Source organism: Eschrichtius robustus, chromosome 2 (genome assembly GCF_028021215.1).
Source record: "Eschrichtius robustus isolate mEscRob2 chromosome 2, mEscRob2.pri, whole genome shotgun sequence".
Taxonomy (NCBI): domain Eukaryota; kingdom Metazoa; phylum Chordata; class Mammalia; order Artiodactyla; family Eschrichtiidae; genus Eschrichtius; species Eschrichtius robustus.
Genome location: NC_090825.1, coordinates 62860029 through 62883906, shown reverse-complemented (window position 1 = coordinate 62883906; position 23878 = coordinate 62860029). Strand labels below are relative to the sequence as shown.

At 38.6% G+C, this 23878-nt stretch overlaps 1 protein-coding gene and 1 non-coding gene across 3 annotated transcripts in view; one reads left to right on the top strand and one right to left on the bottom strand.

The window, feature by feature from the left end:
- Positions 1-23878, bottom strand: part of CMYA5 (cardiomyopathy associated 5) — a 121461-nt gene that overhangs the window by 49689 nt on the left and 47894 nt on the right. Inside the window, exons 2-4 of one of the 2 annotated variants that reach the window (XM_068535565.1) lie at positions 6770-16883; positions 3716-3811; positions 2086-2339 (exon numbers count right to left, since the gene is read on the bottom strand). In XM_068535565.1, coding sequence (XP_068391666.1) covers positions 2086-2339; positions 3716-3811; positions 6770-16883 — 10464 coding nt within the window. The remainder of the gene's footprint in view (positions 1-2085; positions 2340-3715; positions 3812-6769; positions 16884-23878) is intronic. The other variant, XM_068535566.1, reaches the window with a different exon arrangement.
- LOC137760346 (small nucleolar RNA SNORA72) lies at positions 20093-20221 on the top strand. The gene has a single exon (XR_011073300.1). It is a non-coding gene; the product is annotated as a small nucleolar RNA SNORA72 (small nucleolar RNA).

Here is a 23878-nt window from a genome sequence, read left to right as displayed (position 1 = left end):
TGAGCAGAAAAAGAAGATAAATTCATGCCTGTCTTCTGAAGAGAAAATGAGAGAACATTCCATTAAGATTACATAAGTCATCAAATTGCTCAAGGCAGATATGAATGATTCTTTCAAATACTCATATTTAACCAGTAAGTCTAAGTATCTACAAAATGTTCTGTATGCAGTGACAGGAAAGATAGCCTAGTCTAGATTAGGCTGGAAATACAGAATACATCTCAACGAAGCAGTTAAAAATCTACATTATGATAATTGTTATTTAACTAAAGCACATGCAATTTCCTTTCAAAAGCTGTCATTTAGCTTTCAAAAGCACTGTATCTATAATAAAAGTGCAAATCCAGGAGCTCACTAAATGTATGCATTTTTAAACTGGCAGCTCATTTTCTATAAAGCATCAAAATATTAAAATAAAGCATACAGTCATGCTAGTCTCAGTCGCCACTACATTGTGCCATATCTTCTATACCTTTCATTGATTTCCTCAAACGACTTATGGGGGAATGAGAGAGATTGAGAGAGGGGAAGGGAGGGAGGGAGGGAAGGAAGAAGGGAGGGGGGAGGGGAGAGAGAGAGAGAAACTAATTAACAACAAAAAGGAAAACCAACCTCGAGCATTAAGATCACGTATGTTCTAAAAATCATTACTCCTCAGCTACCTTTGAGGCTGTTTCCTTTGGGGGGCTTCATTCCAGGCAGCAAAGGAATTAGTGCTCAGAAGGGGTGGCGGACAGGGTCTGGGATGGAGGGGGCTTTAGTTTTACTCTCTACCATCAGCAAGGCCAGCAACAGTTGCTTCTGCTCTGCTTCTCTCTATTCATTAATAAATGGCTTAGCTTCCAGAATAGAATTCTCTGAAGCAAGGAAAATGACTTAAATTTGTTCAATGTGGAGATAAAGCAAAATGTAATCAGTAGTTATCTCTGGGTGACACCTTCTCTGTGCTTTTCTGTACTTTCCAAATTTTCTGAAATGGATATATATTACTTTCATAAGCAGGAATAACATGCTTCCTTTTTTACAGCTTGTTCTTCTATAGAGAAGAAAATATTCTTATCAAACCAAGGTAAGGTTCTTAGGAAACACAAAGCACTTTATTAGTGCTAGACTTCCAACGAGGTGCTTAATTTTAAAATAATAAAGCTTTGCCTTAATTAAGCATAAAGCAACTGAATGATTTTCATCCTCCTTTGAGGATGCCATGTCCACCACGCCCAAATTTGCACCGGATGGAGGCGTCCCCAAAGGCAAACCAAAAGCCTAACATTGCCCCATTTTGCCTCGTTCTATCTCCAGTCTTTAGTAGAAGGCTGGGAGGATTGAGGAGCTTTGAAAGGGAGGTTCCCACTCGTCATAAAATGGTGCTTTTCTCTGGTTTGACAATTAGGTTTAGGATTGCCTTCAGGGAAAACATCTCCATCACTCCTGGTTAATCCTGGCTCCGTGGAGAACCAGTATTCTACTGAAGGTTCTAGGGAATTAGGAGAGCAAAGAGCTGTCTCTGTGAGTAATCTGAGGAGCACCCAAGGGACCCTCTGTCCACAAGGTACTTGTTTGAATTAAGGAATCTGATCACCAGGAAGACCCTTGTGAAAAGATCAACATGTTACCTGAGAGAGGTATCATATCATGTCATCCTTTTGCATGCTGAAAGTGTACCAAAATGTTACTCTCCACTTGGTGAGGTTCAGAGGGAATGGTCCCTATGAGAGGTCGTTTCAGATTAGGGAGTGGGAGTGGAGCGGGGAGAGGCACTGGAAGATCAGGCCAGCACCCAAAGGGAGCATGGCATGAATAAAGTTTTCAGGCTGCTTTCCCTCCCTCTCAGAAAGTGACCAATCCATTGTGAAAGAACAGACAGATGGTGCTGCGGCCTGGCTTCCATGTGTCCTTCAACTGGATCTGGGTGTTATGGCTTTAAGGATTGGCTGGGCCTTTTCAATAGGCATGAGGCGTGCCCTAATAATTTTTAAATGAGAATTATATAAACCCCACATAGAGATATAAATCATCTCAGGGAATAGTAAAAGATTAGTTTTTTTAAAGTAGACTTGGGTCAGAGTGGGTTCAAGGTGTCCGGACCTGTTTGAATTGGTGCTTACAGTCAAGAAAATGGTCTCATCAAGCTCCTCGGCTTCTCTCACGATGGTCTCCAGGGTGTCCTTGGCAGTGTCCATGCTCTGCAGAAAGTGGACCATCTGGTCATGTAGGAACTCCATCTTCTTTTTCTTCACTTCCTCAAAGCTCTGGGCTTTCTCATCATACTGCGCTAAAACCTTTTTCATCATTTCCTCATTCTGTTCTTCTAGCATTTTCTCATTTTTACTACAGTTTTCCTTTAAAAACAAACAAAAAAACCCTTCTGAGTGAACCAAGAAGTGCGTGTGTGTGTGTGTGTGTGTGTGTGTGTTTTAAGAGAAATACTAGCCTTTTAAATAATTAACCTCTGGCATCCTGGTAAGAGAATCACAGATTACATGCACAGCCTAAATTTCCAGCCCACCAACCCCCTTTGCCATAGTTAGCTTTGCAACAGAATTCACTGTAAGAGAACTATCAAGAAGGATTTAGTTAATGAAACACACATAAAAATGTTTGTAGGGAAGTATTGCCTACCTGCATTCCCACATGATAAAATTTGAAAGTGGCATCACGGTGAATGTAGATCAGGTAGCAGAGAAGGTTTAGTGCCGTTTTCATCACTCCACTAAAATCATAGTGTGAGGGAGGGAACAGCCAGAATATTGGACAGGGTGCTACATTCATAAATGCTCTCCAGGGAAGGGGTAGTTTCCGCCAGAGCAGGAGAAACTTTATTGCCCATCTGGACAAACTCAGATGCTTAGAGCGCTAGTGATAAGGTGATCATATAACTTACTGTCTAAAAGGAACACTTTGGTGGCAGTGAGAGGTAGGGGGCAATAACACTAAAAATAATCAACAGGTGTTAACTGATCTACAACAGGAACTAAGCAGACCTCTCACAAGCAAACTGGGATGAGGAGTCACCCGAGTGATGGGGAAACTGTGCACCAGCCTTCCACAGGGGCCCTCTACCAATCCTGACTGACAAGTAAGGGTGCCTGGGCCATGACTGTATATGGATGGAGCATTGCTACCCCCTTCCTTCACTGCAGAGGGAGCAGGGTCAGCATGAACTCATCGAAGACAGTGGTACCATGAGAGGCACTCATCTGTCCTGGGCATGAAACACTGGGCAGTGCTTTAGAGCACCTCTGCAGAGCTAACCCAGTGAAAAGCAGGATGGTAGGGCAAGTCAGAAGTCAGACCTGAATTCAAATCTTGGCTCTCAACTTACTATAAACTTACTATGACCTTGGTTAATATATTTAACTCGAAGTCTCAGTTTCTTATCTATAAAATGGGGGCAATAATCATAATAATAGCTCCTATTTCATATTGTTACTGTAAGGATGAAATTGGATAAAGCATGTAAAGCAGTTGCCCTATCATAGTGAGTGCCTAATAAATGTGCATGTGTTTTTAAGGGCGAGTCATTTATCCTTAGAAAGTAGTCTCACTGATGAAACAGAGGGAAGACTTAAGGACTTTACTTTCAATGGAACAAAACCAACAATGGCAAACCATGTATGCACATGCAAACCCCAATTCAGGTCCTTTTAGCTTAGAATCATTTATTTGTGATGCCATGAGCAGACCAAGTTAAAGTAAAAAGGATAAGGTAACTTACCTCAATGGTATTAAAAAAGGATTCTATCTCACTAACAAAGGCTTCAATCCTCAAGGATTTTTCTTGTAAATCTTCTAGAAAGTCTGCTAATTGAACCTGAAGAAAAGAATTAAGATATCCTTAGTATATGACATTTGAGAAAAGAACTTCAAGCAGTGAGTTCCAATTTTCTTATAAGTTTAGTATGTTTGGTAGAGATTCACTATATCATGTTCACTAACAAATCAATCTTTAACTTTTCTTTGCTGCTTCATCTAAATTGACTATAGGTAATGTATGATAAACAATTAGGAGGTTTGGGAGTGACAGCAATAGACAGTTTATTTTCTTATGCAAGAGGAAGGACTTCTTGGTCAGCTGGTGAGTTCAAAGCATACTTGTTTTAGTAAACTATGAATTGAATTCTTTCTCCTTAGTTAGGTCCTGATTTTTATATATTGTCATTCCTCTAAGATGGCAGACTTTTTTCTGAACTGGTCCAACATATCTGAGTAGCCTTCTCACATTTGCACCAGTGGTTTCAGGTGTTCCTGCCCCAACTGATCCTGAGAAGGTGAACAGAGTGTCACCAGGCCGAATGTCTAGTATACCAAATCATGAAAACTACCTACTAAAGAGACCTTAAGGTTCTAATGACCCTCAAAGGGTTAAAATACTCTCAAGGAGTGACAGCCAACTAGAAAATGTATGGGTGATGGGGGAAGATGGTACCTATTAGTTATAAACCTAGCTGCAATCTATCCTGTGAAACTTAACAAGTAACACAGAATAAAAGAGCTTCCATCTGCCTGATTCACTATCCAAAGAATGATGGAGAAATTACATTGAGAAAAGTCCCTTCAGGATCTGGTCTCTGCTTCCCTCTCTAGCCCCTGCCTCTTCTCCACAAGCCCCCAGGCTCCAATCACACAAGCCCCGCCTTTCCTTGGACTCTTTCCCACCAATGTGCCTTTTTATATGGCATTCCCTTTCTCTAGAATGTCCTCCCTGCCCTTGTTTACTAGAAGAACTCTCTCTTATTTAAGGCTCACCCAAGCTTCACCCTTTCGGGACACCTTTCCCATCCTGCCCAGTCTCCCTCCACCATTTCACTCCCTCCCAGAGGGTTCCTGTCTCAGAACACTGTGCCCCTACAATGCTGTATGATCTAGGGGAGCTACAAGTCTATCTTCCTTTAGTTTTGTTTTGTTTTCATTCTCTATGATTAGCACAGTTCTTGACATGGAATGGAAGGTCGATAAATATTGAGAAAGAAGGAAGGGAGAGAGTGAAGGAAGAAAACAAATGACAGATAAAAGATAAGGCACCACAAAGGGGATGGAGTGGCGGGGAGAAGCCAGGACCTGGATAATCTACAAATGCAGCCATCAGTTCCTGAATAATCACAAATGGCCTACTCACAAGATGCTAGAGAATTCTCAAGTGACAACTTTTAAAATTTATTTTTAATTTTTAAAATGTGCCAACCAACTCAATCTTCACAGTTGATTTAATGAACGAAGCAAGTCTCTGGCTTAGTCAATTTGTTTTCCACTTTCTCTTCATACTATATGGAGAAGATCCAGAAAAAAAACTTTAAAATGGTTTTAAAGCAGGAGACATCATATCTCCCTGCTTTTGAAATTTGTTTTAAATTAACAGTACTTAGACAGAATTATTTTTTTAATATCTAAAACTCATGGAGATAAACAAAACATAATTAAGAAGGCTTAAAAAAATCTAGTCTTCTTTCTACTGACAGTACCCAGTAGTTGTTAGTTAACAAAACCAAGTGTCATCAAAGAATGGGGCATATTTCACTGGTGTTGATGCATCTCAATGCCTGAGATTCCAAAAAGAAATTGACCCATGCCCTACCCCAAACTTGACCAGGTAAAGTTTCAACAAAGTTTCACCCTGGAGATATAAAACCAATATCATATAAGTTGAGAAGGATTACTTTTCCAGAAAAAAAAAAAAAAAAAGCCAAGATTCTTATATGTTTTCCTACTGAATCAAAATGAGCCTGACAATCATTTATCAGTGACCTAATTGAATAATCATATTGAAAATTGCTACCATTAGGAAGGCACTGAGTAGAGCAACATGGATACACAGTCAAGAGCCTGAGCTCTAGCATCAGACAGACCTGGGTACCAGTCCTAGTTCTGTCTTCTACGACCTTGGACTTAAACTATCTGAGCCCATTTCATTATCTGCAAATCGATGACAATGACAGGGTTGTCGTAAGGATTAAAAGATATCTTGTATATAAAGACCTTAACACATTGCCTGGCCCACAGTAAGTGCTCAATTCTTGCCATTACTTGCAATTTTAGATCATTCTGGCTACTGTATGGAGAATAGATTGATGAGATAAGAGTGGAGATTCCAGTTAGAAGGCTATTGAAAGGTAGATGAGAATCTTAAAGACTAAATGTTTGATTTCCAATAGTATCTCTGAGGGAGTAGAATACTTATAATCACACACATAAGGATATATGTTGTGACTAACTTTCTAACATTGGGAGTCTATAGACATGGCCAGAAGGAATGCAAAAGTTTTCCACTTCTAACATCAATTTTATAAATAAAGAAGAAATGTGGAGAAAACCAAAATTTAAAATGTCTTACTGTCTTGAGTATTTTATAAAACTTGCAATAAAATTGCTTAATATAATGTAAATGTGTATTTTTAAAGGATGATATTATAGATAACAGAAAATAAATTGTGCTTTATGCTCAAGTGCATATTTTTTAATTTAAAGTTATTTGCCTTTTTTGGATAATGTTAAGGGCTACTGTCATAAGATCCCTCAAAGGCAATGCCCCATGTTATTTATCCTGGTATCTCCAGAATCTAGAAGAATACCTGGCACATACTATGTACCCAATAAATGTTTGTCAAAGTGATCTTAACTGAATAACTAGGGAAATATTCTTAGTTTCTTTCAGACTATTATGCCTAAAGATAAATGTATCAAATATTGGTCATTTTTTAAAATTGAGAAAATGAGAAAGCCAATTAAACCTCTATGTATGATTACACACTTGCATGCTTTAAAATCTATTTACCTTTACAGCACTTATAGCTGTATCAAGCGTTGAAACCTCATGGTCTTTGTGGGTGCCAAACAGCTTGTCAACAGCAGAAATTGGGCTTTTACATGTGTGGCAATATGTGTCAATCTGGGACTTTTTCAATTCCTTTTGTTCCTTCTCGGTTACCAACTCTGACGATAACTGGTCTTGTTCTGTCATCTCTCTGTCCAACTCTTCCTGTTCAGCAGACTTACTTTGTTCCACCTCACTCACAAATTCATTTTCACTGACATGTTCAAAGGATTCCTTTCCTTGAGATAACACATCTTCAGGGGTGGATTCTGAATACAGTTCTTCTGATAAAGTGTCTTGAGTAACCACTTCGTAATTCAGGGATTCAGCAAATTCATACTCATCCTGAACAGGGCTACTGCGGAACCGGTCTTCACTCAGCTCAGGGGGAACCATTATTTGAGGTTCTTCTTGCAGTGTTTCTTGAACACTAGTTGCACCAGATGCAAATTCTTCCTCTGGGAAGGACACTTGTACTGGGACATTCAGACTGACCTCTGGATTTGCATTTGCTGCTTCATTAGTCTGGCTGCTCATTTCATCTACTCTCTCCAGGACATGATGAGTGTCTTCAAATGGAACGGCATAGCTTATCCTCTGGGTAACCACTCTGACTTCCTCGGTGATGGAAGCTTTCCTCTGCATAGCTACACTGTCAAGAGCCTCCACGTGGCCTACTGATTCTCCTTCCCTGTAAGCTGCTTTCTGTTTCTCTTCCAGACTCTCCTCCCCACAAATAGTTTCAAACCTCCCCCAAATTTCCCCTTCTGAAATTATTGGTTGGTATGAATCACCCTTACCAACTGGCTTTTCTTCTAGACCTTGGTCTTGGTCCTTTTCAGTTACAGATGTGTCATGGAGAATGTCATCTTTGAGTATGTACTTCTCAAAATATATTCCTGTTCCATCATCAGTGTCAGAATTTCTGCTTGGAAATGATGCTTCAGAATTCACACTGTCACCTTCAGAAGCTGTCTCCCCTTCTTTCTTTTTCTCTCCAACTGCTTCTTCATACAGATCTTTATATAAAAATGCCAGTGCAGGTGGCTCCTCCAGAAGTTCAGGATTAATGGCTTTAGCAGTGGTAGGAAATATCTGGGTTCGTGACAAAACTCCTTCCTCTTCATCAAATAAAGGCATCCCAGGTGACTTTGAGCCCACATCTCTATTTATGCTCTTTGGAGCATCTCTGTCAGCTGATTTTTGGATAACCGAAGACTTTTGGGTCTCTGGGTCAGATAATTTGCTGTAGTCCTTTTCTAGTCCATAAAAACTTTCATCTAATTTCACCAATTCATATTCATATTCTAGGGCACTTTCCTCTGAACATTCTGGGAGAGAGACAGTTTCTCCTGGAACTTCCTTTGACAGCTCTCTTTCAACATTTAATTTCCATGGAGTTCTCTGTTTTTCTAGGTCTGGGGAGATGTTATAATCAATCAATGTATATTTTTCAAAATAATCCTCTTCACTGGGAATTGCAGGCTGATTAAAGGCTAAATCACCAGTTTCTGAATCTGTGGATATCTCCTCTTTGGTTGTATGAGTTTCCTTTTTTTGCTCTTCTTTCGATGGTGTAACTTTTTTATCAGAATCTTCTAACTTACTCTGTAATGCTTTATGGCAAGCAACTGCCTCACTCTCATCATGGAAGGGTATAGGCTTAAATGAGGCCTTCTCTTCCAAATATTCTAACTTATCTTGGATTTGTTCACTTTCTTCCTCATCAACTGAAGAAATAAATGCAGGAGCATGAATGTTCAATATCTCACAACCTTCAGAAATGATACTGAAGGCACTCTTTTGCTCTTCTGAAAGTCCAGCTGGCTTACTAGTCACTGTAAATTCTTCATCTCTTACATATGTGTCTTCAGGTTCCTTGGAAATCATCTCAGCAATACTGATTGTTGATGCATTAGTTATAAATTGAGCATAGTTGCTGCTCGCTGAAGAGCGCGGTTCATTTACATGGGTATCTTCCACAGCTTCCAAGTGGTGCTTTGAAACAAGAACAGATTGTTCAGACATTTCAGATGCTTGATCTTGAGATGTTTGCATAGTATGGACCATATGCCTCTCTGGAGTCAATTCTGACCATGGATCTAAAATCCTTTCAGATTCTTTAGATGGAGATGCTTGTTTACTTTCTTTTGTTGTATCTACTGAGCCACCTTTTGGCAGCTCTGACGCTGTGACCTGTCCCTTTTCTTCATTGTGACTTACCACATCCCTGCTTGACTTGTCCAATACCAGATTTCCTTCCTTCGGTAAAGAGTGATCATTTATTTCATCACGATAAGGAAGATCTACTGGAAGGAAAGTTTTGGTTTTCTCCACCAAAACTTTACATTCTTCTAATGGATGTGGTTGGGTTCCTACTGCCTTTGTTTCCCTGATTTCTGGGTGAGCCTCTGAGATCATGGTTTCTGATTTTTCAGTAATTTTTGTAGTTTTAACTAATGAAAATGGTTGAGTTTCACCCAAAGAATGACTGAAAAAGATATCTGACTCTTCAGGCATATGCCTGGCTATATTCATGGAATAAGGCTGAATTTCCTGCTGCTCTTTTCCTTCTAAAAATGCATGTGACTGCTCTTCTTTTTCTTCTCCTTTATCCTCCTCAATAATTTTGTATCTTTCTCTGTGGTCTTCATTTTGATAGACTTGCTGCAGCGCAGTAGCAGCTTTTGGTTCTTCCAATTTAATAGGGCTAGATCCATGTGTAATTTGTGCCTTCCCTATTTCATTACTACCTCTAAGCTCTAATGGGGTCACCGTTTCTTGTTTTTCTGCCAGCACCTTCTTTTCTTCCAAGGAATATGATCTCATTCCCAAGTTACCTTTCTCCTCAGTTGGGCTAACAGATCTGAGTTTTATTTCCTCTTCAGAAATTTTCAAGGAAGTAGGTTTTGGCATCTCTTTCTCTAGTCTGTCTTCACCAAGATCAATTAAACGGTCTTTAGATTCTTCTACTGGCAAAATTATTGACTCCAGCTTCTCTGATTCCTCTGTGATATTTTTACTTGCAAAGCTAGATGAAGCTGATTTTGGCTGTTGTGGCACCTTATCTATTGCATCAAATAAAAATAGTGATTTTTCTTTTTGATCATTTCCTGGCTCTTCTTTAAGGATAGAAATATTCCATTTAGATGGAGGGGAGATTTCTGGCTTCTGGGGTCTTTTACCATCAGTGATATGAAGATGAACAGCATTTTTGGCTTCTTCCATAATGGATTTCTCACCCATGGGAGAATAAGATTGCATTCTAAGATGTCCCTCACCATCAGCAGAAGTAACTACTGAGTTTAGGTCCATTTCCTCTGAATAGTCTAGGACTTCTTTCTTCCCATAATCTTCACTAGATACCTCAAAGTTGGATTTTGGCTGAGGCAAAACTTCTACATTTGATAACAATGTGGGTTTTTCTTTAAAGTCTTGACCTTCACCAGATTTAACTAAAGAACCTGTGGATTCTGCAGCAGTTTCAGGTTTGGCCTCTAGCAATAGATGATCCGCTGGCTTCTCAGTTGCATGAACGTCAGCTGGAGCAGGACCTCTAGGCTCTACCATGGTCACTACTTTTTCTACAGATGGGCTTGGTTGAGCTTCTAAATCTTCTTTTTCAGCAACTTTGTTATCTGGAGTGCTTGATCGTAAAAACAAACTGGACATCCACGATGTGAAAGGTGGAATTCCTTTCTTTCCCTTTTCCTCAGAGAGGCCTGGCTCCACTGCCTTCTGTTGCTTGGGCAGCTTTTGTATGACGTCAGGTGACTCTGGGGGTTGAGGTTCTTCATTTTCTTGGGTTGAGGAGAGGGGTTTTATTTGTGTCGGTGTTTTCACTTCAGATGCTGGTTTCCCTCTCTCAGCATCATCTACAACCTTTGACTGAACCACTTTTGATTCTTCTCCAGGTAAGGGAGATATACGCCTGTGTGCTTCTTTTTCATTGCCCAGTGCAAGTTCTGCCTCTTCTGCCAGGAAATGGGTTGCTTTGGCAAGACAGGGAAGAGTTTCTGATTTGACCTCTTCCGTTGATGGGCCAGACACTGGTTTCTGGAGGATTCTTTCAGATGGTGTTTTGATTTCTTCCCAGCTGTCTTCTTTGCAAGGCCTGGAAAATTCTGTGTTTGCTTTCTCCGATACCAAACTTTCACTCCCCACTAAAGAAAGGGTCTGCTTCCCTTCTGCTTCATTTCTCTCCACATTTCCAGCTGGAACTAAAGATTTTGGTTTGGGGGCCAGCTTTATTTCTTCAGAAGAATAAGTTTTAGTTGCTAAGGTCTCTACGTTACCACTAGAGGTATCGAGAGTAGACACTGGTTCTTGTAATGATAAGTGAGATTCTTCTGCAGAATATGGCAGAATTTGCCTTCTGATTTCAGTTGCGTGGTCTTTCTCTGACAGAGCAGGCTTGAGCTGCCCTGTCATCAGATCACTGGTACCAGAGGAACCCAGCTGCACAGATACAGGGACTGTTTCTTCATGATGACTTGCCAAGTCCCTCTCTGGCTTTTTCAGCATCCAATTTTCATCCTTTGGAGAAATAAGGGCCTCTTTCATGTGTGTTTCTTTAACATCTGTAGGCTCAGTTGTCGTAAATGATTTTGATTCTTCCAAAGGCAAATTTTCTTTCATAGACAAAAATTGATTAATACCCATATCTTGTTTATCTGCAAAAGATCTGCTTACGTCAGGTAATTTAACAGCTTGGTCTGAATGAAGTTCTTTTTCAGGCTTCTCTTCTTCCACAAGGAGGTCAGAAGAAGCAATCTTTGATGGCTCTGTTATACTCTGGGGTACATGAAATGAATTTGGTTGGTCAGTTTCTTCATTTAGTTTAGTTACAGTATTTTCTGTCACTTGTGCCTTCAAATTTCCTGTTGGCAGTAACAGGCTTATTTCTTGTTTTCCTTCTTTTTTAAAGTCAACTGAATGGTTCAACTCTCCTGATAATCCTTTTAAGGAAAAAGTGTATGGCCGAAGTTCTTCTGGGTTGTCTCCTTCAACTAGAGAGGTAAATGCTTCCCTTGATCCTAAGCTAACTACATTAGGAGAGAAAGATTTAATTTCTTCAATCTGAGGTTCCTCCCTAAGGCATGATGAAACCACTGAAATTTCAGGCATTGTAGTTGACACATGAAGTCCCCTGTTTTCTTCTTTTCCTTCTCCTCTGCTCCTAAGTTCAGCTAGGCCCTTTTCTAAGACAGAATCCCCTGTTTCAGTTATGGGAGATTTTATTTGTTTTGTATCTATGGATTCACTTTGCCTACCTAAACCACCGGTGAATTCAGAGCCAGAATTTGGTAATTCTGATACTTGATGTGGCTTGTCTTCCTTCTCAGGTTCCAAAGAGAGCTGTGCCAGAGCAAGATCTTGTTTTTCTGACAGGAAATCTCCCTGAACTATAGAAGGTGTCTCCATTGCCTGTTTGCTCTTATCACCACAGAGGGTTGGTAATGTTGAAGCTAAATCTTCTGATGCTAAATATTCTAACTCAAGAAAAGAACTTGCTGTTTGCTCATTTTTGCCTTTTGTAACTATATATTTGAGTGCAGGTGACACGTTCTGTGAGGAAGGAAGTTCAGTTTCTGTTTTCTTTATCTCACCACCTAGGTTGAGCGAAAGCACATGGTCAGGTCCTGACATCTCTGAGGCAGACACAGAATTTTTTTTCTGTGATACATCCAAATATTCAGAGTCGAGGACTGTAGAAAATGAAAGCTCTTGTTTGTTTTCCACCCTTGCTTCCTTTGATACATCTGAATGCTGAGAAGACAATGTTTTGGTTACTGCCAACCCAGGTTTAATGTCTTCAGTTTCTACCTTTGACAAAACAGAATGCTCTGGTATAGAGGATATGCTTGCAGGTAAATCAAATTTCATTTCTTTCCCTACTTCTGACCAAGTCGGACTTTGGGATGCAGCAGTTTCAGTGGGAGAAGAACTAGCTTTAATTGCTACCTTGTCTTCTTCTTTAAGAAGTGAATGCTTGTCTACAGATGTTACCATCTGAAGTGGCAAACCAATTCCTAATTCACTCTTTCCTACTTTTGTTAAGACTGGATATTCTATAGGGGTGGTAAGAGATAAATCTGTTGGAATTTCTTCTTTTGCTAATTTGGTTAAGCTTGAATCATGCTTTGTTACAGATGTCGTGGTTATTGAAGAACTGGGTTCAATTTCTTTCTTTATGTCTTCTGATAAAGCTGAAAATTCTGATATGGGTGGTGCATGCTCAACTTCCTTTTCCACTCCTGGTGACGCTGAATGCAGCACTCTAGGTGTACCAGTTATTTTAGAATCATGTTGCACTTCTGTTTTCACTACTGATGAAATCTCAGGTCCAGATAAAGATGTTTCCTTTACAGGTGAATATGGCTTTATTACTTCAGGCTCATTCTCTGACAACCTTCTCTGTTCTAGTTCAGATGTCACAGTTGGAGCTAAATTGGGTTTGACATCCTTCTTTGGCTCATCTACCAAGTCAGGCAGAACTGAATCTTTCATCCCAGACTCTGGAACATTTGGAGGCTGAGGCTCCATTTCTTGATCCCGTAATACATGTGCTATAGCTTCTTGAGAATCAGGCACAATTTCTTCCTTACTTTTAACTTTTAACAAAGCCATCTGTTCATCTGCAGATTTTGGAGTGAGTGATGTTTTGGGTTCTTGTTCTTTCTTAATTGCATGGACTGAATCAGGTGAAACTGAACACTGAGATACAGGCAAAACAGGTTTGGTTTCTTCCTTTACCAAGGACAATTGTGCAGGTGTTGCAGCTAGTGATGAACTAGTCTTAATTTCTCCCTTCTCTGAATCACTGGTTAAACATGGCGGAATCACGTCTTCAGACTCAGGTTCTAAATATGCTCGAGTTCTCTGCTTCTGTACCATAATGAGATATTCAGATACAGTTGTTGATGTTGTTTGAGCATCTGGTTTAATCTCTCCTTCATTTGTTGAAGGGAGCCAACGCAAGTCTTCAGGTGCAGACATCAAAGGAGAAGTTTCAGTTCTTTGCTTCTGTGATGAACTCAGATGCTCAGGTACAGGTGTAGCAGTTGGTGCAATTTCTTCCTCATCTGCTTCTGAGAAGCAGGAATATCCTGACGCAGCCATTGCAGTTAACAGTGAATCAGGCTCAGTTTTCTCCTTATTTGTTTCTGGGATCCTATACGGTGGGATGGAAGCTTGTGATGCTGAGTCTGGAGAAAAAAGTTCAGTTTCTTCGGTATCTTCATCTGACAAAATCGTGTGTTCAGATGGTGATGTTAAACATATTGGAGAATCACACTCAAATTCTCTTTTCTCTGTCTCCTGAGTTCCATAGGGTGGAAATGAGAATTCTGACACAAATGCAGAGTCTGGAGAAAAAGGTCCAATGTCTTCTTGCTCTTCTTCTGAGAAATTCATGGGTGAGGAGGCACCTTTTAGATTTAAAGGGGATCTGTGGACAATTTCTTCCTCCTGTGACTCCGGTGTTGCATATGATGGTACTGAAAATTCAGATGCAGAGGTGGAAGAGGGTGTGTACCACTCCATCTGTACTGTCTCTTCTTCTGAGAGGACCACATGTTCAGATGGGGTGGCTGAAAGTGGTGGGGCCTGGCATTCAGGAGTCCCCTCAGTTGTGTATGGTGGCAGAGAGCATTCAGATACAGAGGCCACCTCTGGGGGATAGAATCTGGTGTCCTCCTTCTCTTCTTCTAACAGAGTCTTGTGCTCAGAAATACGTTTTGATTTCAACAGGGAGACATCACCAATTATTTTCTTTGGGGATTCCTGTGTTACATTTGGTGGGACTGCATATTGGGAGGTCAGTGTTGAATCTGGTGTGAAATGCTCATTTCCTAGGTTCTCTTCTTCTGATAGGACAACATGTTCAGATGTAGCAGTTGAAAGCAGTGGTGAGTGGCATTCAGAAGTCCCCTCAGTTGTGTATGGTGAGAGAGAATGTTCAGATACAGAGGCCACCTCTGGGGAATACAGCCTAGTGTCTTCCTTCTCTTCTTCTGACAGAATCAGGGGCTCAGACACACCTTTTGATGTTAATGGGGACTTATGGTCAGTTGTCTTCTTTGGTGACTCTTTTGTTGCCCATGAGGGAATTGAATATTCAGAAGCAGATGTGGAATGTGGTGTGTAACGCCCATTTTCTGAAGCCTCTTCTAAGGACAGGACCATGTGCTCTGATGTAGCTGTTGAAAACAGTGGGGACTGGCATTCAGGAGTCTTCTCAGTTGTGGATGGTGAGACAGATGCAGAGGCTGAAGCTGGGGAATAAAGCTCAAATTCATCATTCTCCTCTTCTGACAAAACTGCATGTTCAGATACAGGTTTTACATTAGGTGAAGAAACTGGCTCAACTTCTTGCTTCTCTCGTTCATAGTTCAAATCCTGTGGGACTGAATACTCCGATATGAAAGCAGAATCAGTAGAAACAGACTCATTTTCCTCTCTTTCTTCCTCAGACAAGGTGACATGTTCAGGTGTTGATGTCGTCAGTAATGGCAGAATGGTCTCCTCTTCTTTCTGCTCTACTTCAGGGGCCAAGCATGGTGGGAAGGGCTCCTCAGAAACTGATGGACTTTCTGGGTAATCAAGTTCTATGATCTCTTCTTCCACTAAATTAGAATCTTCAGGTTCAGGGGTAGCATATATTGGTAGAGGTGTTTCTATTTCTTCTTTCTCTGGTTCCTCTAACACTAGAGGTTCAGAAAGAGAAATGGATGGCTCGGGCATGTTGTCATCCTTCTCTCCTTTGACAGTGAGATGAGGAGGGTTCAGTTGTTCAGAGACTGGTTTTGCCCTTTCTGGTGAAGTCAGATCCAGTTCTCTCTCTGGACCAAAATCTTCCTGGATAGAGGCTGTCAGACCTGGTGAAAGTGTTTCCAGAGAACCCTTCTCTGCCTCCAGTGGAATGGAACGGTCAGCAGAAGTTACGTCTTCCCTCTTTACCTCATCCACTAACGGCGGTGAGACTGAAGAGTCAGGCTCTGCAGTTACCATTTCTCGTGAATCAGCCTCAGATTCTTCCTTTGCTTTTTCCAGGAACGCAGGCACAGATGTATTAGGTGTAAGAGAGGAAGGCTCTATCTCACAGGGTTTTGCTTCATCAGCTGGCAGCTGTGGCACTGACTGTGGAGCGCTGAGCTGTGTTTCTTGTTCTGCTGTGTCATTACTTGTATAAGAGGAAGGTGTGTGCTTGGCAGTAGATGCAGCCCTTAAGGGAGAATCAACGTAAATTTTCTTTAGATCTTCATGATTGAATGAGGTCAGGGACTTTGATCCCTTGGAAACTGCACCTCTCCAGGGTGGAGCAAGCTCTTTTACTTCATCATTGTCTATGCTTTGGGCTACTGATTTGCCTGTTTTGGAAACTACGTTAGAATCATGATTGCCCAAATCTGGCTCTAGACTAATGGACGCATCTTTCCCCTTCCTATAATGTATTTCTTTAATTACATAACCCTTTGGCAATGTTCCATAAAATTGTAAAGGAATTAATTCTTCTTTAACAGAATTAAACATCTTAATTTTATATTGTACTGTTCCTATGTAGACTGGCTTTAACACTAATGGTTTGTGTTCTTTGTATATGGCCCTAGTAACAGGAGGTGTATTTGAGGTGGTCTTCTTTTTTCTCATCTTATCATAAACGCCAGTAGATGACTTCTCTTTCTGGGTCTTTAGTTCCTGGCTTTCTGAAATTAAAGGATTACTTGTTTTGTTTGTTGGAACATCTTGGGATTCAAAAGAATTTCTTTTTTTGTTGCCTTTCCGACGCAATGATGGTGAGCCATGCTTTGACTTAGGCTTTCTTTTCCGAACTTTTTTAACTTCATCCACAATAAAGGAAACATTCCCTGGAGGAGACTTCAGAGTTGACCCTTCCAGACTACACACACCAGAGGTCTGACTTTCTTCCAAGGCCCAAGGAGTGGAAGACCTACTTGAATTGGTCTCCCAGGTTATTCCACTATCTTCCCGTTGAACTGTTACCATGGAAAAGGAGGGGTCAGATATGATACACTTCTGCTTGGTCTTGCCCTCTTCATTCTGGTCTGATAACCTAGAGTAAATAATGATATTATTAATAATTCTACATATATTAATAATAAAAATAACATATTTTTAGTTAAATTAATTAAATTAAATTAAATTAAATTAAATTCATTAAATTCAAAATACTTAACTCTCTGATCCCTAGCTGACGTTCTTTCCAAGTACCCACTTCCACCCTACCCTTACATGGTAAATTTCTGTTTTAACTAGATAATTATGTGTTCAGTAAATATATCATGGAAACTCTGAGTCAGGGCCATGAAGGGAAAGTAGTGAATATAGAGAGATCACAAAAAAAAAAAACAGCAGCCTACTGTGCTGTACTTAACTCATCTGTAAACCAGGGATCATAATAGAACCTACTTCACGGGACTGCTGTGAGGGTTAAATTAGCTAATACACATGAAATGCTTGAAAATGTGCCTGGCATGTAATTAACACTCAATAAACATGATCTGAAATCAGGTCCTCCATATAATCCTTGAACTAGAGATCAAAGGAGCCTGGGCATGGTCATTTTCAACGGCTAAAGAGGTTTGGAAAGATGGTCTCCTTGGACTGCTCTCATATGCCCTCAAGAGATGGCTGGCTTTGGCTGTCCCTTTCAATTGCCATTGGGCCTTTGTCTCAGACTCTGCAGCACTCTTCCCTGGAATTTTCTTACACTTTCTCCTCCCCTGTGCTCATGCCATTCTTCCACTTACAATTCTTATCCCCCACCTTAATCTACCTTTCCTGCATATTTAAATTCTATCTACTCTTCAAGGCTTAGTTTTAAAACCTCCAGTGTTACCATCCCTGACCAATTCAGCAGGCATATTTGCCTTTAAGTTCAAGACTAAGATAAATACAGAACTATTGACTGACTTACACACTTTTCTACAACAATAAAAACAAAACAAAACAAAAAAATCTATGCTAAAAAACCACTAAGCATAAGTATTCAATTAAGGCACTTTTAAAAAACATACAGAGTTAAAATTTAGGTCCCTAACCAATCATTTTTTTTTATCATCAGTCACTGCTTATATTAGCAGTCCTTAATTCTGGATACATTTTAGAATCATCTGTAGAGAGATAAAAATAAAAAATACTGATGCCACCCTATACCCCTTCCCACAGAGACGCTAGTTTAATCGTACGAGGGTAGGAAGTTTTAAAAGCTTCCAGGTGACTCCATTATGCATCCAGAGTTGCAAATCACTGGCCTAAACAATCCTAGCTATGAAACTTAACTAGTACATGCCTTTCTAGCTTACCCTGAATGCTTTTTAGTTTGCTAGGTTAGGCTGAAGGCCAAGACCATAAATCTTTGCAGGTACATTCAACTCCCCTTTCTGAAACTTCAGAGTTTCCCCAGCAGTCAGCAGCAAAGGGCTTATGGACTGCTGAGATCCTGATCTCCTTAGATCTCACCCATGACCAAGTCGAGCCTGGGGCAGCCAGAACCCCTGGGCCACTGGTCTTCGGAAGCAAGCATCCTCATCCATTTACCCCAGGGTGCTGAAAACAATTTCATTTTCTACACATGCAGTGAGTGAAAATGGCTGGAAAGCGGTGAAAAGAACTGGTTTCTCCATTTCCCTGGTAACTCTGCTCTCACTTATTTGCTTTGGTATTAAACTACTGAACTTAATTAGCAGTTAATACCTTATCTTGTTTCTGAACTGAATCTTATTTTTAATGTTTTTTCAGGCTCCTTTACATACCTAATTAAACTTATTCCTTGAAATTTTCAATTCCTTCTACCCCTTCTCCTTTCTGTTTAACTTAACAAAGGCAGAATGAAATTAAAAATTAAGATTATAGCATGCAACTGAAAAGTCAGCATTTCGAATGCCCATCATTGTAGTAGTATTACAAAAGCAATTATAATTCAATTTAAAGTTAATTATTGATTGTAAATTCAATGTACTCAACCAGAGAAGTTTTCATTACTCATTAGAATGAGTTCATGAGTGCTTAGCAGAATACCCAAATGTTGATCATAAAAAGATAGAGGCCTACTGAGGTGGGTTCACTCAATCATTTACTTATTCATTCACTCATTTATTTCTTCATTTAATAAAATTTTATTGAGTTTAAATACTAGGAATACAAATATAAAGACACAGAATCTTCTCTCAAGAAATTCAAAATCTAACAGGGAGACAGAACTAAACATTTTAATACAGTGTGGTAAGTTCATTTACAGAAGATAGGCAAGATACAGTGAGAACATAAAGAAGGGAAGACCTCAAGAGGAAAGATAATTGCACTGGATTCTGAAGAGGAAATAGGAGTTTGCCAAATGGATGAAGAGTGGTGGTGGTGTGAGCATGGGAAGCTCATTCCAGGAAAATGTCACAGGATATGAAAAAAACATACACATGAATAAATCAGTCTGGCTCACTGAGAAACCCAAAGTATTTGGGGATGTCTGGATTATTGGACAGGAGCAAAGGAATAGAAGAATAACACAGCCAACAGGAATCAGAGAATAACTATATTAGCATGTGTAAAGTCATAGCCCAAGTACTCAAATTACACTCAGTGTAAAGAAACCATTTTCCTTAATAGAAGACCAATGATCCCCCTAGAGTTCAGAAGTGTTTCTTACTCAGGAACACAAATGTTCTCATCTATGCAAAGATGTATACATCAACTTTCCATAATTAATTGATATTGGCTATGAACATGATCTTATTCATTCTCCTCTGATTCTCACAAAGCAACCTTCTGATTATTACTTGGCTTCCCATGCAGATTTATCTGAGAGTGAGGAGAAACACTTCTTGATGACCTGGTGAGCTCACTTCCTTCCTCCTTTCAGAATTGGTCAAGGAGAAGGTTCAGTAGATTTGAGTTAGATCCAGGAAACAACAGACTGATCGAGTTGAGTGCCAAAGACTTCTTCCTTTTGAGGATAAACTTTATCTGATTTCCTTCTATTCCTATTTATTAAGAGAGATTTTTAATAGTGAATGAATACGAAATTTTATTATATAATTTTTATGCAACAATGAAGATGACCATATTCTTTATTCTGTTAATGTGGTGAATTATGATTGATTTCCAGATGTCAAACCAACCCTGAACTCCTGAAATGACTTCAACATGGTTGTGATGTATTATATTTTTTATATTAAAAAGCTGGATTTTGTTTAGGAATTTTGCTCCTGTGTTCATGAATAATTGTCCTATAATATCCTTTCTTACAACGTGCTTGTCAGGTTTTTGTATCAAGATTGTGCTGCCTCTTGTAATAATCAGGGCAGGCTAAACATTTGCTATACTAAGACCATGCATGTGTCCCCAGACCTAGTTCTTTCCCAAGGTCTGGTTTTGTAAATGCTGAGGATAAACCAAAAAAGAAAAACAAAACAAAACATTGTGCTGCCTCAAAGAACAAATTGGGAAGTGTTCTCTCCTTCACTATTCTCTGGAAGAGTTTGTAGAAGATTGTACTATTTCTCCCTTGAGTGCTTGGTAGACTTTACTGGTGAAGTCATCTGAACCTGTATTCTTCTCTACAGTAAGGTTTTAATTAGCAGTTTAATTTATTTAATAGTTATGTGACTATCTGAAATTTCTTTTTGTGTCACTTTTGATATGTTGTATTTTTCTAAGAATTGACATATTTAACCTAAATTTTAAAAAATCATTGGATTAAATTTGTTCATAGTATTCTTTCAGGATCTTTTAAGTTTTTGTAAGATCTAAAATTATATCCATTTTTTCAATTCTGATATTGGTCATTTGTGTCTCCTTTTTATGTTCTTCATCTTTATAAAAATTGGCAGACATTATCATTTGGTAATCTTTTCAATAAAGTTTGACTTTATTGATGTTTCCTATTTCATAAATGTCTGCTTTCTATTATTTCGTTTTTCAAATTTGAGTTTAATTAGCAAGTATTTTTCTACCTTCTTGAGATAGATTCTTATATCATTAATTTCTACCTTTCTCCCTTTCTAATATTTCTAATATTTCTCCTTTACTATAACTTAAGACTAGGCATTTCTCTTTAACCAAAGATTTTGATGCATCACATAAAAGTTGATATATAGTATTTTCATCATTATTATTATTAATCTCAAAATATTTTTGAATTTCCATTGTGATATCTTATCTGACCAAGAAATTATTTATTTCTTTATTTACTTACTTCTTTTTCTTCCAGGTTTATTCAGATATAATTGACATAGAACACTGTATAAGTTTAAGGTGTACAGCTTAACAATTTGACTTCTATACATCTTGAAATGATTACAATAAATTTAATGAACATTCATCATCTCATATAGATATGAAATAAAAGAAAAAGAAAAAATTTTTCCTTGTGATGAGAATGCTTAGGATTTACTCTCCTAACAACTTTCATAAAGCTACTTATATTTATCATGTTGTACATTACATCCCTAGTACTTATTTATCTTATAACTGGGAGTTTGTACCTTTTGACCACCTCCATCCAATTCCCTCACTCCTTGCCTCTGGTAACAACAAATCTGATCTCTTTTTCTAAGAGTCTGTTTGTTTGTTTGTTTTTTAAGTATAACTGACCTATAACACTACGTTAGTTCCTGGTACATAACGTGGTGATTCAATATTTCTATACATTTCAAAATGATCACTATAGTAACTCTGGTTACCATCTGTCACCATACAAAGATATTATATCATCACTGACTATATTCTCCACACTGAACATTTCATACCTCTGACTCATTTATTTTGCAACTAGAAGCTTGTGCCTCTTAATCTCCCTCACTTATTTCTCTCCTCTCTCCGTTCCCCTCTCTTCTGGCAATGACCTCTTTGTTCTAATGACCTCTTTGTATCTATAACTCTGTTTTTGTCTTGTTTGTTCATGTGTTTTGTTTTTTAGATTCCACATATAAGTGAAATTATACAGTATTTTTCTTTCTCTGACTTATTTCACTTTAGCATAATAACCTCTAGGTCTATCCATGTTGTCACAAATGGCAAGATTTCATTCTTTTTTATGGCTGAGTAAAATTCCATTGTGTATATATGTGTGTGTGTAGGTTGCTTCCATATCTTGGCTATTGTAAATAATGCTGTAATGAAAATAGGGGTGCAAATATCTTTTTGTATTAGTGTTTCATTTTCTTCAGATAAATATTGCCAGATTTATGGAGTGGAATTGCTGGATCATATGATAATTCTATTTTTAATTTTTTGAGGAACCTCCATAATGTTTTCCATAGTGGTGGCACCAATTTACATTCCCACCAACAGTACACAAGGGTTCCCTTTCCTCCACATCCTCACCAACACTTATTATTGTTGTCTTTTTGATACTAGCCATTCTGACAGGTGTGAGGTGATATCTCATTGTGGTTTTGATTTGCATTTTCCTGATGATGAGTGATGTTGAGCATTTTTCATGAGCCCGTTGGCCACCTGAATATCTTCTTTGGAAAAAGTGCCTATTCAGATCCTCTGCCCATTTTTTAAGTAAGTTGTATGGTTTTTTGTTGTTGTTTTGTTGTTGTTGTTGTGGTTGTTTTTGATGTTCAGTTGTGTGCTTTCCTTATATATTTTGGATATTAACCTCTTATCAGGTATTTCATTAGCAAATATCTTCTCCCATTCAGTAGACAGTCTTTTCATTTTGTTGATAGTTCTCTTGCTGTGCTTTTTAGTTTGATATAGTCCCATTTGTTTATTTTTGCTTTTGTTTCCTCTGCCTGAGGAGACATATCAAAATATATTGCTAAGATCAATGTCAAAGAGCACACTGCCTATGTTTTCTTTTAGAAGATTTATGGTTTCAGGTCTTATAAATTCTTTAATCCATTTTGAGTTTATTTTTGTATGTGGTGTAAGAAAGTAGTCCAATATGATTTTTTTGCATGTAGCTGTCATTTTCCCAACACCATTTATTGAAGAGGCTGTCTTTTCCTCACTGTATATTCTTGCCTCTTGCATCATAGATTAATTGACCATATAAGTGTGGGTTTATTTCTGGGCTCTCAGTTTTGTTTCATTGATCTGTGTGTCTGTTTTTGTGCCAGTACCATACTGTTTTGATTACTGTAGCTTTGTCGTATAGGTTGAAATCAGGGCACGTGATACCTCCAGCTTTGTTCTTCTTTCTCAAGATTGCTTTGGCTATTCAGGGTCTTTCATGGTTCCACACAAATTTTAGAATTATTTTTTCTAGTTCTGTGAAAAATGCCATTGGTATTTTGATAGGGATTACATTGAATCTGTAGGTTGCCTTGAGTAGTATGGTCATTTTAACAACATTAATTCTTCCAATTCATAGGCATGGTGTGTCTTTCCATCTGTTTGTGTTGTCCTCAATTTCTTTCATCAGCATATTATAGTTTTCTGAGTACAAGTCTTTCATCTCCTTAGTCAGATTTATTCCTGGGTATTTTATTCTTTTTGATGCAATTGTAAATGGGATTGTTTTCTCAATTTCTCTTTCTGATAGTTCATTATTCATGTATAGAAAAGCAATAGATTTCTGTATATTAATTTTGTGTCCTGCACTTTTACTGTATTCACTGATGAGTTCTACTAATTTTTAGTGGGTCTTGAGGATATTCTGTGTATAATATCACATCATCTGCAAACAGTGACAGTTTTACTTCTTTCTTTCCAGTTTGAATTCCTTTTATTTCTTTTTCTAATCTGATTGCTGTGGTTAGGACTTCCAATACTATGTTGAATAAAAGTGGTGAGAGTGGGCATCCTTGTCTTCTTCCTGACCTTAGAGGAAATGCTTTCAGCTTTTCACTGTTGAGTATGATGTTAGCTGAGGGCTTGTCATATGTAGCCTTTATTATGTTGAGATATGTTCTTTCTACACCCACTTTACTGGGAGTTATTTTTTTAATCATAAATATATGTTGAATTTTGTAAAAAGCTTTTTCTGCATCTATTGATATGATCATGTGATTTTTATTCTTCAATTTGTTAATGTGGTGTATCATACTGGTTGATTTGTGGATACTGAACCATCCTTACACCCCTGGGATAAATCCC